The following is a 21,800-nucleotide window of genomic DNA, read 5'->3' as shown; positions in this document are numbered from 1 at the left end:
AATCCCAAAATCAGAACTGTCTTTTTAAGTAAAACTGTTGCCTGGCCTGAGTGGCTCAGCTAGTGAGCACTGTCTGGTACACCAAAGGGTTCCCTGTTGGATGCTAGGTGAGGGAATATACCTGGGTTGCAGGTTTGATCCCAGGTCAGGGAGCTTACAGAATGCAACAGATTGATGTTTCTCTCTTTCTACCTTTCTCTCTAAGCATGTCCTCAGGTGGGGATTTACCAAAAAAAAGAGTGAAACTGTTTGCAATAAATAAATAAATATTCACCTTTAAAGTTTCTACAAATAGTAGCCATTAATTCAGAGCCATAATTAAAAATTTTTTTCAGCAGGATAACTCTCTGGTATATTTGCTTTCAGGATTTCTTGCTCCTTTCTCCTGGTGCCCCAAAATAAGTCAAACAATTTAGTCACTTTTGACCTTAGATAGGTTTTAACCAATAAGCAAGATGATTTAAGGTCCAATCAGAAAGTATTAAAAAAATCAAGTAATGAAATAAGACATGGTGAAGCAATACATGAACTAAAGATAATTATGAAAAACAATTTGTTTTAGAAATATGTTATAAGCCCTGGTGGGGTGGCTCAGTTGGTTAGAACGTTGTCTGGATATGCCAAGGTTGAGGGTTCATTCACCTGTCAGGGCACATATAAGAAGTAACCAAATGAGTGCATAAATAAGTGGAACAACAAATCAACATTTCTCCCTCCCACCTCTGTCCCTCATCAATAACAATAATTAAAATATATTATAAATGTTTATATTTCTAGTTGAGAAACAATGATTTCAAAGCTGGGACTAAAATCACATTATCTAATACTTCTGCAACATTTTACAAAGGATTTTCATAATACATTATGTCATTAAATTTTCTGAACTAACCTGCCATGTAGATATTACCGTTTGCATTTTACAAATAAGAAACGCTAGGCTGAAAACGATTTAAAAACGACTCTAGTACTGGTGAAGCTGGGACAACCATACCGTTTTTTGTCTTTCAACTTGAACAGCCCAACAAACCAACACTAAAAGTATGCTTGGACTCCTCTCTATGGCTATGCCAAGCTCACAAGAAAAAAACAATGAGCGAGTACTGACTACTTTGTGGCAATCAGTACAGCATCCTGACCCAAGGCCACCTGGGTCACACACATAACACAGAAAACCCTGCACTAAGCAAAGTTACCTTCCAGATTCTCCCGTCTCTCCACGGTTGAAAGTGGGTGCAACTCAACGGCTAGACCACCAAGGTGTCAAGTCCCCAGCTCTGCCCCAGCTAAGTGACCTTGGGGGGGATAATTAACCAAAAGAGGGGCCTTGGGGCTATAAATGAGCGATAGGTACCACCTGTGAACTGGTACAGTACAGGCTAAACAGTGATACCCCTCGCAAACGGCAGGCATCCTCCGCGCCCTGCACACAGTAGCGCTGAACGAGTAAATGTGGTCCCTCGGGCCCGGCCGGCGTGCGCTCAGCCCCTACCCTCGATCTCCGCGCTCCGGAAACAAACCCAATTATCTAGAAGGCCTCGGTTTCTCAGTCGAACCCTGAAAACGTGCTGGGTTTCAAAATAAAACCCACCGCAGCTGCCTGCCCTGACTTGCCGGCAAGTTCTTTCCTCAACGCCCTTCAACTTTTCAGGAGGATCCAAGAGAAGGCTGGTAAGGATAATTCAGAAGTCAAGGCTAGTCCTGATCCCCAATCCCAAACGAAAGACACAACAGGCTCGATTGTGTTGCTCACCCCTCTCTCATATCACTGTTTTTTGCCTTTACTCTGGAGACATCACCTTTCCTTGGGTGCTGTCTGTCCCCGAACCGGAAAACATGCCGGAGAGCTCAGCGTGCAGAGCAGAATGAGCGCACTACATGCCCCAGAGGACCTCGCGGCGAGGTCGCCGGAGGAGACGTCGCTTACGCATTTGGAGGAATTCTGGGCATTGTAGTTTCCCATTGAGGGAGACGGTGGGCGGCACGTCTTAAAATTGTTTTAAGTTACACGTCGTTTAGGTCAGTGTTTCTCAACTATCCGAGGTCTTACCTCGGTCGTGAAAGGCTGACATTTTTATAATATACAATAAAAATTAATATTTAGAAAATTAAATTTGAAAACGTAAACATGGAAAAGACCCGTGTGGAATTTTGTTTCTTCCTGTAGGGATGAAACTGAGCATGACCTGTGACAATACCCTTCAGTGAAAAACCACCAGGAATACACCTAGAGTTAAACAAAGTTGGGATTACTGGTTGGTTGCAGTGAAGCAGAACACACGCCAGGGGTGTTAAATTCAGGTGTTAAAAAGAACTTTTTATATAAAGTTTTTAGCCTTGTGTTAAGTGATTTGGGGAGATTTAAGAAGCACTTTTCCTTACATTGGATGCTGTGAGGAAGCAAGGGTAATTCTAGTATTGGATATTTTAATAAATTTGATCTAAAAGGCATAAGGAGAAAATACTTACAAATGATACATCTGATAAGGGATTAATATCCAGAATATATAAAGAACTCCTATAACTCAATGACAAGAATATTTTTTAATGTGCAAGGAACTTGAATAGACATTTCTCTATGGCCATAGGGACATGAAAAAACATCAATAATCATTAGGCCCAGCCAGGCATGGCTCATCTGTTAAGCAATGACCTAGGATCCCAAATGGATTTGACATGGATTTATTGTTCCAAGAAACAAGCTGTTGCAAGTAAAAGGAAATGTTACTTTCAACAATACTGTGGCTTAAAGAACAAAAGATTTATTTCTCTTTTACACAATAGGTGTGAGGTGCGTGAGCCAAGTCAGATCACAACTCTGCTCCATGCAGTCATTCAGGAACTTCACTTCCTTCCATAATGTTATTCCAACATACTCCAGAGCATAATTAGGGTATGTTACCTTGGGTCTTGACTGGCAGGAAACAGAAGAAGTAATGGCCTAGCACGGCTGGGCGTGGCTCAGCAGTTAAGCGTCAACCTAGGATCCAGGCGATCAGGGTTCGATTCTTGGTCAGGGCACATGCCCGGGTTGCGGGCTGCAGCCAATCAATGACTCTCTGATCATTGATGTTTCTCTCTCTCTCTCTCTCCCTCTCCTTTCCTCTCCCTGAAATCAATAAAGATAAAAAAAAAAAAAAAAAAAAGAAGTAATGGCCTAAACTAGGAAGTAGCTAGCACATGCCACTTTGGCTCTAATTCCATCAGTGAGAACATGGCCAAACTCAATTACAAGGTGGGAAATGTAATATTGGCATGTGTCCTGAAAGAAGGGGAAATATATATTTTGGTGATAAATTAACATTCTGGACCACATATTTCATTAAAAGGTAGTTGTTTGCGTAATTAGTTTGTATGACCATTCTACACTTCGAGCAGACACAAGATTTGCTGTGATACTGCTAGTGTTTTGAAATATACTTAGCTCCAGCTGGCACTCTTAGAGGAGCTATTACTTAAGGTCACTTTTAATATAAGATTTAAAGACAAAATAAAATAGTTTTATTATCATCAAAACAGAATTTTCTAATTTTTCAAAAAATAAATCTTTTAGCCAATGAACTACAACATTTAAGCTTTCATGGATTTTTTAAAAAATGTTTTTATTGATTTTACAGAGAGGAAGGGAGAGGGATAGAGAGGCAGAGAAACATCTCATGGCACACGTAAACTAATTACTAAAATTCTGTGGCACACCAAAAATATATTAACTTTTTTGCCAATCTGACCCAAAAAAAGGTATAATTTTGATTCACTCATACCAGACTGCTATTGTGTTGGCTGTTGTCATGTTTTTGACAATCTAAGGGAAAAGAGGTCAGTGCCCCTGACCAAATAGTCAGATGCTGCGTGTTTTACAAATTCTTGTGGCACACCAGTTGAAAATCTCTGGTTCAGAGGGTTGTAGCCAAATATTTAAGAAAACAGCCCTAGCCTGTGGTTAAAGCATCAGCCCGAGGACTGAAGGGTCCCAGGTTCGATTCCAGCCAAGGGCATGTACTTCAGTTGCAGGCTCAATCCCTGGCCCCAGTTGGCACATGAGCGGGAGGCAAGCAATCGTGTCTCTCACATCAATGTTTCTGTTTCTCTCCCTCTCCCCATCCCCCACCTTCCACTCTCCCTGAAAGCAAAGGAAAAAATATCCTCGAGTGAGGATAAAGAAAGAAAATAAGGACTCAGTCCAGCTTACAGATGAAAAATAAAACTTTAAAGTCAACTAAACTAGAATCTAATATCCACATCTGTGTATTATAGCTCCTATTGAAACAATTTTTCATTCTAAAATCACCCTCATTTCTCTTAAAGATAGCCAAATTAAGACTAATTTGTTTACTGCATAAGTCTAGTTTCAATGAATTTGGCCTGATTATATAACTTCAAGAAGTATAGCAATTGATCATATAGGTTCTTTTAAATCTGCTTTGCTAAAATTTTCATGACTGTGTGAATTCCCCATGCACATGTATTAAAATTTTGATTTTCTCCTATTAATCTGTCTCTGTTAATTTGATTATTAGCCCAGCTAAAACTTAGAAAGTGGGAGGGAAAGTATTCTTTTAGCCCCACAGTACTTACATTAAATAATTCTCAGTCACTTCATATTGTAGATTTAAAAGACATCTCATACTAAAACTGACAAGCTCAAGGGGGGCCTGTATAGCAGGCTTTACAAACTCAGAAATTAAAATTAACCATATAGTATGATCTGAACATAAAAATCTCTAAGAGAGGGTTATGGCAGGTAGTCACATCCTAGGCCTGTAGCTTCCTTAACAAAGGTCTTTTACCTTAAGTGAGTCTCTTGTCTTTTTGAATCTAAGATAACATACCTTTGAAATGTCAGCGTCATCTCCTTTTCCGGACCCCTCAGGAAACACCCACCCCCAGAAAACCCAGACCCCAGGACCCCTCACTGTCATCTTGTTCCCTGAATACCAACTCTATGTGCTGTGCTATTAACTATCCTGTACCCACCAATGGAAAAGAAGTATCTGTTTTATTTTTTATCCAATCCCAGAGATTTCCCCACTTTGCTTTCTCCCATCTTTTGTTTTGTTTTAGTTTTATTTTCAGTCCTCACCTGAGAATATTTTTTCCATTGCTTTTTCGGGGGTGGGGGGCGGAGAGAGAGAGAAAGAGAAAGAAACATCAATGTGAGAGAGACACATCGATTGGTTGCTGCTGGCACAGCCCAACCGGGATGGGGCCTGCAATCAAGGTACATGCCCTTGGCCGGAATCGAACCCGGGACCCTTCAGTCCGTGGGCTGGACACTCTAACCACTGAGCAAAAACGGCTAGGGCTCTCCCACCATCTTAATCTACCACCAATGGATTTCTTTTAACCCTCCTTACCTCTCCTCCTTTGATTCTAATGTCTAAAATAAATCGCAAAGCTGCCATTCTCTGGAGCATATTCTCAATTTGAGATTTTGCTGCCCTGTAGTTGTTGTCATTTTGGCCTAAATAAACTCATACAAATTCTCTACAGGTTTAGATGTTTCTTACATCTACAATATATGTCTATTTTTCTTGGAAGATGGTATATCATAGAACAAGATTAGTAATGTTACCTTTGTATGTTTCAACATGTTAATTATGGTATGATAATCTGTAACATATCCTCAAAAATGTCTCTGATTGAATGGGTGAGAAAGAGGAGGAATATACCAATGTAAGAGCAATATCATTTACACATTACCTCTACAAGAAAGTAGAAGTCTAAGAAACTAATCTGTATGTCATAGCTAAATAAAAATATATTCTGATGGAAGCTGAATAAACAAAAATCAAACAAACCAATAATAAAAAGAATCTATATTAATATAGTGCTTAATATAAATCAGATTATTTATTTTTTTAAATATACCTTTATTGATTTCAGAGAGAGGAAAGGAGAGGGAGAGAGAGAGAGAGAGAGATAGAAACATCAATGATGAGAGTAATTGATTGGCCGCCTCCTGCATGGCCCGGACTGGGGATCGAGCCCGCAACCCGGGCATGTTCCCTGACCAGGAATCGAACCCGATGGCCTGGTTCCTGGGTCGATGCTCAACTGCTGAGCCACACCCAGCCGGGCTAAATCAGATTTTTTAAGGTCTTGCAGAATTGCCCTCCTCACTGCAAAGTGTAAATCACAGAACCACCGAACTGTCTCCAGATGAGTATCCTGTTGCTCCCCTGCAATAAATGCAATCAATGGCTTAAGGAATTGTCCTCTCAGTTTTACAATTATGTAAAATGGGTCAAGACCCTTACATGGACCACATGCCTAACTGTTGTTGATAATTAATTCACAGACCCTAAATAAGTGAAAAATTTAAATAACTTACAGTCTTTTTACACAGTAAAATCTAAGTTCCCTTAGCTAGTTCCTTTAAAACTTGCCCCACATCCCCACAAGGATTGCCTGGTTACCATCCCCCCTAAACAGCAGTGGGCATTTATTTCTAATATAATTTAGGGGCTCTTACTTCTTAAAAGAATAACACTATAGGTCCTATTTCCCCTAGAGTGCACTGGTTTTGGAGTGAAAGACTTGCTTTGATACTTAAATCGTGTTTGAGAGAGGCATTTAACCTCTCCGAGCCTCAATTTCTTTATCTGCAAATAACAATAACCCATATCATGAGTTGTGAGAATATAAAAACAGCCAGAATCAATTACTGCAATTTCCTTTTTTCCTCAAATAGCACTTTTTTCTTTTTTTAAAATTTGTGTCATAGCGTTTACCGGAAGCTGAACTGGAAGCTGCTGCTTTTTTTTAAATCCTCACCGGAGAATGTTTGCTATTGCTTTTGGGGGGGGGGGGGTAGGGAGATGAGAAACTCAGAAACATCGATGGGTTGCACCCCAACTGGGGATCCAACCCTGGGGATCAAACTCGCAACCTAGGTATGTGTCCTGACCGGGATTCGAATCCACAACTTTTTTGTTGTAGGGACGCTCCAACCCAGACACCCGGCTAAGGCTGGAAGCTTCTTGAAGGCAGGGCTTTCTTTCCAATAAATGTTTATTAAATGAAGCACTTCATCTCACAGACTATATGGCATTCTGACAGTTACAACCGGTGCCAATCACCTCACACATAAAGCATTAAACTACCTGTACACTTGATACTTAACAGGAACCCACATCCTAGAGCTCCAGGGAGGGCCGGGGTGACGCAATCAAGGGAACAGTTCCAGGAGATAAGGTCAACCACCCCGTGACGTACTTCCGGCGCGACGCTTTCCCTCCACACCGGGACTGGGTTGTGGGGGAGGGAGGCGGGTAGTGGGCTTTAGCGCCTTTTCTGGCGGCGGTAGATTTGAAGCGCTTTAAAGGACCGGACCTGGGCAGAGACTGTACTGGTGCAGGTGAGTGGCGGGAAGCCCGTGTTGTTTCGGTGGCGTCCTTCGCAGCAGTGCCGGGGTACGAGAGCGGGAAGGGTCGGAGAAGAGGGGCGGAGCCGGCGCGGTAGGCCCTGCCGCGTTAACCGTCTTCCCTTCGAGGTCTCGGGGCTGCCTGTTTCCACAGGGGACCCCCAAGGACCGTGGCGCCAGCTCTGCAGCTGTTGCACCTGGAGAAGGTTTCCAGCCGCGTCACCCGGGCTTGGGAAACGGTCCTCCCCCTGCCAGCCCCCGCCCTCTCGATTCGGGCGCACGCCTCCCTCCCTGACGCATTTTGCCGCACAAGCTGTAATATGGCGGCAGCGACGGCGGCCTGAACTCTGGGGAGCCGGGGTGATTTTTGATGCTTCAAAATTGTAAGACTAAACACTACTGTGAGGTAGGTAGGAAGTTTGGTGGGGTCAGGGGAGGTGTAATCTGACATTCTGTCAGGTTAGGGTTGGACCGTGGCGGGCGAAGAGTCTGGATCACAGGGGTTAAGATTAGATTGAAGACGGGCTTTCCTCCTACTGCGACCTTTTTTTTTTTTTCCCCCCATGGGATAAACAGCGTCTATCGTAAATAGTTAAGATGCCCAGGCCGCTTAGTTAAGCATTCTCCTAAAACTGAAATCCGGGCTCTTCTCCTCTCATCACAGAGCTGTCTCGAAGTTCTACGGTTCCGCGGATCTGTGAGCAGCGCAGGCCTTTTAGGAGAGATAATTACTTTAGGAGGAAGCTGACGGCTTCTAAGCTCCGTATGCCTTGGGGTAAAGTTTGTGAATTTAATTCATCTTAACGGAGCTAAGTCGAGGTCTGCGGGAATGGAGAACTTCCAGTCGTTTTGAAAATTTTATAAAAGCACCATTTTGTGCATTGATTTAGTGTCTTCTCACAACAGTACTTTCTGTGCAGGACCAAGTTTTTGCAGTAATCACAAATACTTCCAAGAAACAAATGTTTTGGAAATTTGGGGGTACCTTAACTGTCAGTAGCTAAAACCAGATAGGGGGGAATATATGTGTGTCTGTATGTATTCCCATTTGGCAAAGAATGGCCAATAATTTACCATTTCGGAAGGATGATAGGGAGGGTGTGTGTGAACATTTTGAAACTGCCATAAAATCGAGAAAAGGCACAGATATCTACCATAGCCTCTTCTCTCATTATACTTGTTATTTATCAGAAAACTTACCCGGTTTAGCATCCCCCTTTTATTTTAACCATTTAAGATAGGATTATTTTTATAACAAGTTGCAAACGTCTGTCTTAAAGAGTTTATTTTACTTTTTTTTTTTATGATTCAGAATTATTGGTGCCCTGGGATCCTAACAGGTCTTATCTTGTAGCATTTTGTGCTTTTTTTTGAATTGTGTTTGCTTTTTACATTTGGGGGGGGCTTGGTCGTTTCAGGCGGTTACCAAGGTCGCCTTCCTCTGTTATCAGGAGAATACAAGTTTGCAGACTTCTTAGGTTAGAAAATTTTGATTTGTTTCTGGCTCAACTATCCTTTTTTTTTTTTAATTTTAGAGAGAAAGGAAGGGAGAGAGACAGAAACATCAGTTTGTTATTCCACTTATTTATGCATTCATTGGTTGATTCTTGTATGTGCCCTGAAGAGAAATCAAAGCCACTACCTTGTTTACCCCAGGACACACTAACCTATAGAGTTCTCCAGCCAGGGTTGGCTCAACCATCTTTCTGAACTTCTTTCTTCATCTATAAAATGATATTTTTATTTCTGACTATCATGAAACTGTGGGCTTCAAAAATAAATATTCAGGTTTGTTAAAATTCTGTGTAAAATTGGCTTTCAGTGAGAACTTTGCAGCTCTCAGATGAGTGAAGAGCGTACATTTCATCTATTGGGACTTATTAAAGGCCCCTAGTTTTTGATGCTGCTTATTGTGGTCTTGCAGAATCCATGGCCTCCAAGTAAGGTCTTTGTCCTTTTGCATATATATATTTACTTAATTTTTACCCCAGGATATTTTTTTCTTTGTTTTTTGAAGGAGGGAGTGAAGGGGGGGAGAGAAACATTGATGTGAGAGAGACACATTTATTGGTTGCCTCCCCCATGAGCCCTGACTGGGGCGAGGGAATCCAGCCTGCACCCAAGGTAAGTGCCCTTGACTGGAATCCAACTCGAGACCCCTCAGTCTGCGGGCCAACGCTCTAACCACTGAGCCAAAGTGGCTAGGTCCATCCTTTTGCATATTTTAAATTAGGTTTTTCTGTCAGGCAGCATTCATTCTTTAATTAAAGGGAAATTGGTAACCATAATAGGATGAACTAGTTCTGTTATTAGGACACCATCTGCAATTCTTTCATTGTGGCTCTTTTAAGAAATATGTGTTGATGTTTTTTTCCTTATTATTTTACTAATATGATATTTCAAGAGCATTATCTGTTTTTAGTGTTCTAATGTAGTAAGGTGTTTTACTTTGGAATCCATAGATAATGGACTCAAATGATTTGAAGAGTTTGTTATAAACCTTTCTGCTATGTTGTGGTATTGTACTTTTTTTCCACTTTAATATTAGCACCAATCTTCAGTTTTCATTTGATTTACATATCAATGGTTTTGCCCTAGTTTAATGCATATGTGGAAAAAACAGTACATTTTTATTTCTGTTGGGCAAATCTTGCATCTTAAAATTTACTACAGGTAAGTATAATAAATACTCAAAGAAAACTTGCAGCTGGGACTTTATACTTTTAGTGCCAGACGGGAAACCTGCACTTGGTTTTAGTTTGAGTAGTGGCTTAAAATAATCACCAATCTCTTCCTGAAATTTAATTACATCATACTTATAATTGTAGACATCGATTTTTGATATTACAATTGTTTTTAAAACGTGAATGATTCCTTAATTCATTGATTTTTAAAAAATTTTATTTATTGATTTGAGAAACATGGATTTGTTGTTCCACTTTTTATGCATTTATTTTTAAAATGAATGAAAAACCTGTTTGTTTATATAATAAGCCATGTTAATTATGTAAAACTTCAGCCTAAGATTTAGTCATAATTAAGTCATTGCATTATGGTCATATGTTGGAAAGTTAAATGAGCCATTACCTAGAATATATGTGAATAAGCTGGTTTCCACAGTGAACCTATAGAGTAATCAGAAAACTCGCTTTTTTTCCCTTTGTGACCTTGAGCCAGAGAACTCTCTAATCCTCAATCTATAAAATCAGAAGATTGGACCAGATTATCTCTAAAGTTCCTTCAAACTTTAGGAGTTTGTAGCTCTTTATATAGGAATTATTGGATTGAATAAAGTTGATAAGATGGTGTAGGTATAACTCCACAGACACTGAAATAAACTTATCTTTTTTTTTTTTTGAAGAACATCTGTGTTACTGTTTTACTTGTCAGAATTTCCAGAACCAGGGTCTCTACTGGACAAGTAGAAAAATAGAAAATTTTACTACTATGAAAAGGCAACTATGACAAATAAGTATACTCAGAAAGTATACTTAGATAATTACAGGTACACTATGAAGAATATTAGCAAAGATTTCCCAGTTAGTATATGCTTTTTTAGTTCAGTACTAACACAGTGGTAACTATATTTTTATGTCTCTTAGATTGTATGTGTAAAAAGTATATAATATCTTTCCCGGGCCAGGTGGCTTGGTTGGTTGAAGTGTCGTCCCATACATGGAAAAGTTGCAGGTTCGATTCCTGGTCAAAGGACATACCGAGGTTTCAAGTTCAGTACCCATTTGGGAGGCAGGCTATTGATGTGTCTCACTTTGATGTTTTTCTCTCCCCCCATTTTTCTTTAAAAATCAATAAAAGTATGTCCCCAGGGTAGGATCAAAAACAGTGTTTTTAAGTTATAATATTATTTAACACTGAACTTGGCAACATTACAGCTTTTCACTTTTTAAGTTTTCTAAAGGATTTAAGAAATGCCTATACACTGTTAAATTGTGGTTCTACCAGCCCAGTGGTTTGTAACTGTCAGAGACACTATGGGAAGGGGCAGCGTATGGAAGAACATAGTTGCCTTTGATGACAACTCAGAAAGTTAAGTTGTATTTAATTCATTAGCAATCTGGCATTCATAACTATATTTTTATGTTTTTGAAGCAGTTAATTTTCATTTCTCATTTATTCTCTGTGAATTACATTAGGGGTAGTGTAAACAGGCTTGTGTGAATATTAGATTGCCTTCTTTGAAAGTAATCTTCAAGATCCATTATTGTTTTAATAAAACTTAATATGGTTGCACTTAGAGGTGGAAATCTTGTATGTAAATTGTCACCTGTTTATAAAACTTAAGCAGATAACTTCCCATCATTGTGTCTTGGTCCTGAACTGAATATGCTCCCTCTTACAATGGATTCTGTTGGAAGGAAGGAAGGGAAGGAGGGGGAAAGGAAAGCAATACTTTTTTTAAAATATAGGGTTTCCCCCAAAAAATGTATATACACACTTTGAATAATTATAAAGGCAGTGTTTATTAAAATACATTTCATTTTCAAAACTGAACTATCAGCTGTTAAAGTGTATATACATTTCTGGAGGACACCCTTAGAATGCAGTAGGCAGATCTAGGAAATAGGTTGTTTCTATTGTGAAATATGCTGAAAGGATGGTTATTGGTAGGCTCTGGAGAATTTCTGACTATAGGTACATATTGTCAATACACTATGTGAGAAGCAGTACTTACAGAAGGAAAGGCACTGAGGTTTTTGTTTGTTTGCTTTTTAAATATATCTTTATTGATTTCAGAGAGAGGAAGGAAGAGGGACAGACAGAGATAGTAACATCAGTGATAGGAGAGTCGTCGTAGATCAGCTGCCTCCTGCACACTCCTGACTGGGGATTGAGCAGGCAACCCGGGCTTGTGCCCTGACCAGGAATTGAACCCGAGATCTCCTGGATCCTAGGTCCATGTTCAACCTATGAGCCACGCCCAGCCGGTGCTGAGTTTTAATAGGAGTCTGGTTCCACTCATTACTTAACTTGCATTCTTTTTGTTTGATAATGTAATGCTGGGCCAGTCACTGATTGGTGTTGAAGATACAAAGATTCTGAGTTTGAGTACTTTACAGAGCAGTTTATGTTAAAGAAAGTAAGATTTAACAGAGAAGAGTCACTTAAGCTTTAGAGAGTCAGGGTGAAGCTCCCAGATTGTACTCTGGCTATGTTGAATCTTTAAGGACGCTTAGGAATTAGCCAGGGGAATCAGAAAGGGCAAAGACCTGCTGATCATCTTAATATTAATAGTTTAAAAGGATTTGCTATCTACTTTTTCAAGACTCAGTACTATGCTGACTCCTTCATACTGTGTGAACATGCCAAGTATTTCTTTGAATGTAATAAAGTCACTGTATTATTTATTGCCTTTTTATAAATACTTTGTCATTTACCATGTATTTTAATAATTAGTTGCCCATATACTTGCCCCCCCATCCTTCATGTTACTTTAGGGTGAATATGGAAATTATTTTATGTATGAACCTACAAGACTTAACTTTTTACATATGAGTTTTTACCTGTCTGATATTTTTACGAAATATACGCATTTGTTGAGTTTTTCCCCTCTCTGATATTTTTATGAAATATACGCATTTGTTGTAGAAGTTTATAATTCTAGCATTTGTATTTTAAAATCTTATAACTATCTATTATTGACATACAAAAGTAACTGATATTGTTGATAAACATTTAAATCAGTATGTTGTGATTCTTCTTAGAAGAATATACAAAAAAATATTAAAAGTCAGAGCTAAGTGCCAGGATTTTATGCAGTTTTTATGTGATTTTTTTTTTTTTTTTTGGTAAGCTTATTAACTTTATTACCTTATTTGAAAGTTGTTTTTTAATGACTAAAGTAGATGAAATTGAGTATTATAAAGCTCAAGTTTCTGAAGGGGTGGAGCAGGTGGGGTGAGTGCGTGAGGTCAAGTACATAATAAATGTTAACAGCTAATAGGAAGTAGTGGAAACTAGGTCAAACTGAAACATATACCTATGTAACGGGGGAGACTGATGATTGCTATACTGGAATGTGGCTAGATACGATTTTTTTTAATATCTGGATTTTATAGAAATAGCTGCAACTCATTTAGATTAAACAAATTTGCAGCAAACAGATCATCTGTAGACTACTACACTGAAAGCTTTCATTATTTACCATTCTTAGGAAATTCATCAGTTATTTTACTGAAAATTTCATAGGCTTGATTTTTCCCTGCCTTGTTTTCTCTGTACTTTTTCTTGAAAAAATGAAAAATTGACCAGATGTTTATCTTGTGTTTGATTTTAGGTATTATTTGAGTAATACCAGGAGAGCATAGAGGAAATACTGTTCTATTTCTGATTAAATAAAATTTGATTTTAATAATGTTAGAGACATAGTGTTGAGCCGTCTTTTGTGTCACCATTGTTCTTCATTAGCTTTTCATATTTGAGCATTTACATACTCGAAATTTGTGTAGTGCTTTTAATGATAATTTGCTGTCTTTAATCTTTCTTGAATTAAGGCATATTTGTCATTCTAGGAAAACCAATTTTAATCTATTTCTATGAAAAGTATTTTTATGTGGTGTAACCTACATATAATAGCCACTTCCAGTCATGTACATTATAATCTTAGATTATATGTACATTTTTTTATTATGAATTTTTCTTTTTCTTTTTAATATATCTTTATTGTTTCAGAGAGGAAAGTGGGGGGGGGGAGAGAAAAACATCAATGATGAGAGAGTGGTCATTGATCAGCTCCCTCCTGCACTCCCCCTACTGGGGATGGAGCAGGCAACCCCGGGTATGTCCCCTCACCGGGAATCGAACCTAGATCTCCTGGATCCTAGGTCGACGCTCAAGCACTGAGCCACGCCAGCCGGGCTGTCATTTTTATAGTTCATCATTTTTGGATCCTGTTTACACTAAGTCCCTTTGATTTTTCTGCTCTTCACGTTACTCTCGTTCCCTACAAGTATTTTGATTCAAACGCTTTAAGTCCTTAAATGCCTTATCAAAAGAATGTCTGTTAAATAACAGCCATCTGCTGTGTCGATAAAATTGTTACACAACATATCTGACTTACTGGTATTTTTTGTGTCTAGCTAGCATATCAGTAAAGGCTGTTGCTCATGATCAGAAAATATCTTCATTTGTAAAACTTAATGTGCTTTTACTCAAAATATAAATCTACCATATCTTACTAGTGTTAAATTAACCTCCTTTTTCCCTTGATGATTTATTTTTGTTGGGTTTTTTTGTTGTTTTTTAAGAGATTTGCATGCTTTCTTTTTAAAGTCACCATTTTAGTAAAAACTCTCCTTTTCATTTTCCAGGGCCAAAAGAATTGGATCAGTTTGTCCTTGATTTTTCTCTATTTACAGGTAATTTGCCTGTTGAATTCACTTAGTTATACAGATTTAATATAGTTTTCTGTTTGGGGTGACAGTGTATATTTGGTGGTTAAAATAGAAATGATATCATATAATGGCTAAGCCTTTTCTTTCTTTTTAAATGTTTTTATTGATTTTGAGAGAGAGAGAAAAACATCGATTGGTTGCCTCTTGTATGCACCCTGACCAGAAATTGAACCCAGGACCCTTCTCGGTGCATGGGATGGTGCTCCAACCAACAGAACCACCAGCCAGCCTAAGCCTTTTCTTTTATGTTTTTTCAATATTCTTCACAAAATGCAGTCTAATCTCTAAAAGAAAAGGATCCATATGATTTATGCCATGGAAGTAAATATCAAAATAAATTCAAACTACATTTCTAGTTTATGCGCCACAGAATATTTTTTAGAGATTTATGAAAAATCTTTGTCTGTTTGCCTGAAAACTGTATTTTACTCATAGATTGAAATATTGGAGCCATGGGAATAAAGGTTCAGCGTCCACGATGTTTTTTTGACATCGCTATTAATAATCAACCAGGTAAGAAGAGTCATGTTCCTATTTAACATTTATAAATGAGTATTTAATATTTTAAATTAGTAAGGACAATTTAAACCAGTTACTTTTTTTTTTTTTTTTTTTTTAAGCTGGAAGAGTTGTCTTTGAATTATTTTCTGATGTGTGTCCCAAAACATGTGAGAACTTCCGCTGTCTTTGTACAGGTTTGTTGACATTCTCAATTGCCCTAATAGTAGTTCGATTTTCATTTAACAAATTTTAGATTTCTTTATGCATATTACATTTTTCTCATAACATGCAGATTATGCAACATTGACTAGGATGTGAAAGTTATTCTGAGAAATATTAGTTGTAATGGGATTTTATTTGACATTGATTGTTTTAAATGAATTTTTTAAAAAATTCCTGAGGGGTGTGAAAATTCTAAAGTTTAAAAAAGTCTATATTGTTCAAGAGAGATATATTTTACAGGGTGAAAGCTTTCATCATTGATTTTGCTTTAATACTACTTCCTTGATTTTCTTTTTACTAAATGGACTACTAATTTTTCTTTTTTATAGGTGAAAAGGGGACAGGGAAATCAACTCAGAAACCATTACATTATAAGAGTTGTCTCTTTCACAGAGTTGTCAAAGATTTTATGGTTCAGGGTGGTGACTTCAGTGAAGGTAAGACTTTGATTCCCACAAACGAAAATTATATATTCCTTGTTAAATGTCATAGATCTCAAAGTTAGACAAGTCTTAGAAGTACTAGTTCAGTTTTATTTATTTGCTCTAACAATCAGAAGTACTCATAGAAATAGATAAAAAGAAGGAAGCAGAGGAAATAATTTAACCTTTGATGCATGAATTTCAGAAAATTGCTTCTGGATAAAAAACAAAATGCTGTATTCCTCTTTAAGTAACCTATCAGTGTATGTGTTTGATTTTGTCACAGCTAGTCATTCTTACCTACCATATAGTTTTTACCTATACTTTTTTATTATCAAAGCATTGAAATTATATTTTAAAGACACTTTTTTAAAGGTCAATAATTTCTGTTGAAAAACCTACATAATCATCATTAGAATCTGACATTGTTGTTTTTTCTCACATATCTTAATAGACTTTGTCATATTCTTACTATTATATCATAAGGGAAACAAAGTAATTTGGGATCTTGGCAGTATTGACTTTATGATTTGCTCTGAAACTTTAAGTGTCATAGATTCAAAGCTATTCGAGTATTAACTTTCTAAGGAGCGTTTTGTTTAGGTAGCACCTTCAAGGAGATAACTATCTTGAGAGTTCTTAAAGTCCATGTTTTTCATCCCTAGGAAATGGACGAGGAGGGGAATCTATTTATGGAGGATTTTTTGAAGGTAAAAATGTTTACTTTTATTTTAAATTGTGTTTCTAATTTTTTCTACTTTATTCATTTGATTTTTCTCTATTAAATCAATAAGATTATTTATTAAACAGTATACTAATATCCGTCTACCTTCAATCACTCTGGAGGTAAATTTTTTTGTGAAAATTTTTAAATATATGCCCTGGTCAATGTGGCTGAGTTGGTTGGGCGTCGTCCCTTGCACCAAAAGGATGCCAGTTTGATTCCTAGTCAGGGTACAAGCTCAAGTTTCAGGTTCGATCCCCGGTTAGGGGGCTTGCAGGGGGCAGCTGATCTATGTTCTACTTTCACATTACTGTTTCTCTTTCTCTCTCTCCCTTCCTCTCTGCAAATCAATAAAAAAATATTTTTAAAAAATTTATACTACAGACTTTTCATAAAGGTAGGATTTTTCTTGTGTGGTTTAGGACATTCATGTATTATTTGAAGGATTTCAGTGATCAGTATTAAACTCCTAGAATTATAGTGCTAGAATAGGAACTTCCATGGCTTAATCTTAATCCTTTTTAAATTTATTTTTAAAATTGAACTATAATTGACATATAATATTGTATTAGTTTTAGGTGTACAACATAGTGGTTTCACATTTAAATACCTTTAGAAATGATGACCACATTAAATCTAGGAACCCCATACCAAGTTACTACAATGTTCTTGACTGTATTCCTTATGCAGTACATTACATCTCCGTAACTTACTTATTTTATCACTGGAATTCTCTACCTCTTAATCCCTTATCCTATTTCACCAATCCTCCAAACCTCCTCCCTTCTGAAAACCATTAGTTCTCTGTATCTATGAGTCCATTTTTTGTTTTGCTTTTTAGATACCACATATAAGTGAAATCATACGGTAATTTGTCATTTTCTGTCTGACTTATTTCACTTAGCATAATACCATCTGGTTCCATCTATGATGTCAGAAATCGCAAGATTTTTTTTTTTTTAGCTTGCTTTTTTTTTTTTTTACTTCTAGAGAGGGAGGAAAGGGGTGGAGAGAGATAGAGACATCAATTTGCTATTCCACCTCTCCATGCACTCACCACATGATTTCTTTTTTTTAGGACAAATACCTTCTTTTCTTTCCTTTTTTTTTAAGAGACAGAAGCCAGTTTATTAGTTCATTTCTTGCATTTGAAGGGCTCCTCAATGAAATCCTTGGCCTGAGAATCTGCCATAGTCGTTATCTAACACTTAACTTCAACCAACCACTTTATGGGGTGTTTGAGTCCTACTCCTTCCCCTAGTTTCTTATTGTCATCAGCCTTAATTAGGTTGATTTGGTGTTCAGCACAAAAGGTTTCCACCAACTTGACATACTTAGGCTTATCATAGTTGGGTGCAAGCACACAACGATGGGCTTGGCGCTTGTCTAAGGCTTGGGCAGCTTTTTGAATTTCGAGTGGTAGGCCATCTGAATGAGGGCAGTCTTCAGCACCTCTTGTAAAGAAGTATTAATGTCCATTACACATTCTAGCAGCAATACCTTCCACAGCCATGGAGGTGGGTTATGAGGAGAGCCCAATCTTTAATGCACTCAAGCCTTCGCCTCCATGGGGCAGGGAAAGAGCTGAGTAATAATATCTTCTTTATCCATTCATCAATCGATCAACACATGAACATAGGGTTAGAAATATTTTAATCTAAAAAGATGGAAGAGCCCCGTCCTGGTGGCTAGATTGGTTAGAACATGGGTCCATACATCAAAGGGTTGTGGGTTCAGTTCCAGGTCAGGGCACATACCTGGGCTGTGGGTTCCATCCTTGGTCAGGGGATGTACAGGAGGCCACTGGTCGATGTTTCTCATATCAGTGTTTCCCTCCCTCCCTCCCTCCCTCCCTCCCTCCCTCCCCCTCTCCCCCTCCCTCCCTTCCTCCCTTTCTCTCTCTCAAGTCAATAAACATACCCTCTGGTGAGGTTTAAAAAAAAAGATGGAGGTGGGAATTGGTTAATACTTGATTCTTCTCTTTTGTTTAAATTATATTGATTTCAGAGAGAGGAAGGGAGAGAGAGAGAGAGAGAAAAAAAAAACAGTGATAAGAGAGTCATTGATTGGCTGCCTCCTGCACCACCACCCACCACCCCCCGGGGATCGAGCCCAAAACCCGGGCACATCCCCTGACTGGGAATTGAACCTCTATCTCCTGGATCATAGGTCGATGCTCAACCACTGAGCAACACCAGCTGGCACATGATATGAATACAAGATATGAAAAGTGAAAATGATTTTGGAGGTAGTTTATGCCTATAACTGAAATCTTTGCTTCTCTATAGATGAGAGTTTTGCTGTTAAACACAACAAAGAATTTCTCTTGTCAATGGCCAACAGAGGAAAGGATACAAATGGTTCACAGTTCTTCATGTAAGTATTTATGATCTGGTAGCTTAAAATATTTCTCTTCCAGTGTGTTGTTTTTCTTGTCCCTACCCTTTATTCCTAATGGAGGAAGAGCTCATAAGGGGGAGAATTTTTAAAGGAGGGAGAACAAAGAATTGTTGAAGAAGGGAATATTGTTGAAAGAGGAATTGAATTGTACTGCTAAAGTTTTCAAATGATGAAAACTTGTTAAGAAGACAGAGGAGTTGGCTTGAAGGGGTAGTGTTCCCACTGGCCATATTAGGGCAATTTGACCATCAAAATAATGCTAGTATTGGATTATCAAATAAAACAAATCCAGGAGTGTATATATAGATATAAAAATTGAGTGAATAATGGGAGAAGTAAAAGCTGTTCCTTGGTAGAATGTCAATTCATAAATGTAAGAGGAACAATAGAGTAGAAAAATCTCCATTTTTGCAGTCATATCAGTAATAATTGAGTCAGGAAAGAGTTATCTATTGGTAAATTTAGAGGACATATTTAAAAAGGAACAGGATATTTACATACAATATCTCTCCATAAATTACTTAATTACAAAAAGTAAAATAAAATCAATTCTCATTATTCAAAGATTCTGTATATGTGAATTTGCCTATTCACTAAAATATATTTGTAACTCCAAAGCCAATACAGCTGATGTTTTGTAATTCTGACTACATAAAAATTATGACCAGAGTTCTTGTCAGCAATGTATTATTTATTTATTTATTTATTTATTTATTTAGTCCTCACTGAAGGACACTTTCTCCATCTCTAGATAGAGTGGGAGGAAAGGAGGGAGGAGGAAGGGAGAGAGAAACATCGATGTGACAGAGACACATCGATTGGTTGCCTCCAGCACACGCCCCAACTGGGATGGGGGCAACAGAGGTTTGTGCCCTTGACTGGGAATAGAACCTGCAACGCTTTGGTCCACAGGCCAGCATTCTAACCACTGAGCCAAACTGGCCAGGGCAGCAGTGCATATTTTTTATCATGTCCTGTGGGTACAGATTTGCTCTCCCTTTCAAAAGCTCTAAACTCTCCTGCTCTCAGAAGAACTTAATCTGTCAGCACCATGTGTATTCTAGTGTTTTCCTATTCCGTATTTGTAACTTTTTCCTATTCCATATTTGTAACAGTGAAAAACCTGGCTCCCACTATCTTCAAAATTTCTACTCACTGAATCCTAAAAAAAAAAAAAAAATGCCGTCCTATACCACTGAAAAGTAACCTATTAACTAGAGTTCACTATTTGTTTATAGCTATTTTTGTCTTTAGAGAGAGAGCATGTAATTAAAAAACCATGTTTAAAAGTTACTTGGATTAGTATTTTTTTTTGGTGTGGATTTTATGTGGTTTTTATGACTCAAAACATGTTAGGTTCATTTGTTTCTGATTATATTTCATTTTGTTCTTCCTCTCACCGTGTTTTGTTTTTTGCTTTTTTTAAATTTATAAAACATTAACATGATTCCACATGTCAAAAAATTCCCTTAAAGTGTCACTTTCACTTAACTCTTCACTCCATTCCCATTTTTTCACCCCATTTCCAGCCATCCATACTAGTAACCATTAGTTTCTGGTTTATCTTCCTGTATTTCTTTTTGCAAACATAAGCACAAATACATATATATTTTCTTATTTCCCTTTTTCTTGCACAGTAGATAGCATATTATATATAATGTTTTGTTCTTTTCACTTAACAATATGTCCTAGAAATCACTCCATATCAATTCATAGACACTTTTCTCATTCTTTTTTGGCAACTGTATAGTACTCTATTTATTCTATACATACAGGGTGGTGAAAAAGTAGGTTTACAGTTCACATGGAAAATATTACAATAAACAATAATACAGGAATCTTTTTCATGTAATCACAACTGTAAACCTACTTTTGCCCCACACTGTATACTATAGTATATGGGTCTTTTTTATTTTTTCAAGGAAACAACTTTATCATGTTTGTTGTAGAAAAATTAGATCACACAAATGAAAAGAAGAAAACCATCCCACACCCACACCATTTTTCTAATTAAAATGCATGTAGAGTGTTGTATATACTGTGTAATCAACTTTCGGATATAATATAAATCTCTTTGCACATCACTAAACATTAACATTTTAATAGCTAAATGTTAATCCATTGTTTATACTATGCTTTATTTATTTAACCTACATATATATTTTCCCTTACCTGAGGATATGTTTATTGATTTGAGAGAGAGAGAGAGAGAGAGAGAGAGAGAGAGAAACATCGATGTGAGAAAGAAATATCAATCAGTTGTCTCCTGTACACATCTCTACCAGGGATGAAACCCACAATCTAGGTATGTGCCCTGCTTGGGAATCAACCCACACGCAACCTTTTTGGTGTATGGGACAATGCCTCAACCCACTGAGCACTGGGCTGGGTCATTAACATAATTTTTGAACATTTGGTTTAGTTGGTTCCCTTTTTCCAAATTGCTGCAGTGAACATTATTGCACCTATTATTTGATGCATTTTAATTATTTCTTTTATATAAGTTGCTAAAAGTTTACTTACCGATATGTTTACACATTTTTAAGTCTTTCCTTGTACATTGCTGCATTGACTTCCAAAAAGAAGTTTAGTTTTATATCAGCAGTAAGGGCCAATTTTACTAGATCCTTAACACCACCAAATGTTATCATTAATTTTACTTTTTTAGGTAAAATTCTTTCTGTGCTGACCAAAATCCCTATGTTAAGTTCTTACCATCTTTCAAATATATTTTCTGAATTGTCTCTCTTAAGTGTTTA

At 37.5% G+C, this 21,800-nt stretch overlaps 2 protein-coding genes and 1 pseudogene across 6 annotated transcripts in view; 1 reads left to right on the top strand and 2 right to left on the bottom strand.

Moving 5' to 3' along the window:
* The window catches only part of FASTKD1 (FASTK mitochondrial RNA regulator 1), a 35,317-nt gene extending 33,546 nt beyond the window's left edge, over positions 1–1,771 (bottom strand). The window contains exon 1 of one of the 2 annotated variants that reach the window (XM_016200965.2): positions 1,751–1,771. The gene's annotated coding sequence lies outside the window, so the exon portion shown is untranslated. Of the gene's footprint in view, positions 1–274; positions 647–1,750 lie in introns of those variants that run through there. The other variant, XM_016200890.2, reaches the window with a different exon arrangement.
* A 5,497-nt stretch (positions 1,772–7,268) lies between these two features.
* PPIG (peptidylprolyl isomerase G) overlaps positions 7,269–21,800 on the top strand; it is a 35,532-nt gene continuing 21,000 nt past the window's right edge. The window contains exons 1-7 of one of the 4 annotated variants that reach the window (XM_016201061.2): positions 7,269–7,354; positions 14,689–14,736; positions 15,208–15,285; positions 15,393–15,467; positions 15,825–15,932; positions 16,583–16,627; positions 18,930–19,017. In XM_016201061.2, the coding sequence (XP_016056547.1) occupies positions 15,225–15,285; positions 15,393–15,467; positions 15,825–15,932; positions 16,583–16,627; positions 18,930–19,017 (377 nt within the window). In that variant the 5' untranslated portion in view covers positions 7,269–7,354; positions 14,689–14,736; positions 15,208–15,224. Of the gene's footprint in view, positions 7,355–7,610; positions 7,767–14,688; positions 14,737–15,207; positions 15,286–15,392; positions 15,468–15,824; positions 15,933–16,582; positions 16,628–18,929; positions 19,018–21,800 lie in introns of those variants that run through there. The other 3 variants (XM_016201139.2, XM_016201222.2, XM_016201301.2) reach the window with 3 other exon arrangements.
* Positions 17,777–18,154, bottom strand: LOC107528372 (small ribosomal subunit protein eS12 pseudogene; annotated as a pseudogene).

The sequence above is a fragment of the Miniopterus natalensis genome, chromosome 8 (genome assembly GCF_054644295.1).
Source record: "Miniopterus natalensis isolate mMinNat1 chromosome 8, mMinNat1.hap1, whole genome shotgun sequence".
Classification (NCBI taxonomy): domain Eukaryota; kingdom Metazoa; phylum Chordata; class Mammalia; order Chiroptera; family Miniopteridae; genus Miniopterus; species Miniopterus natalensis.
Note: the sequence above shows the minus strand (reverse complement) of the source record. Positions and strands in the feature narration are given on the sequence as shown.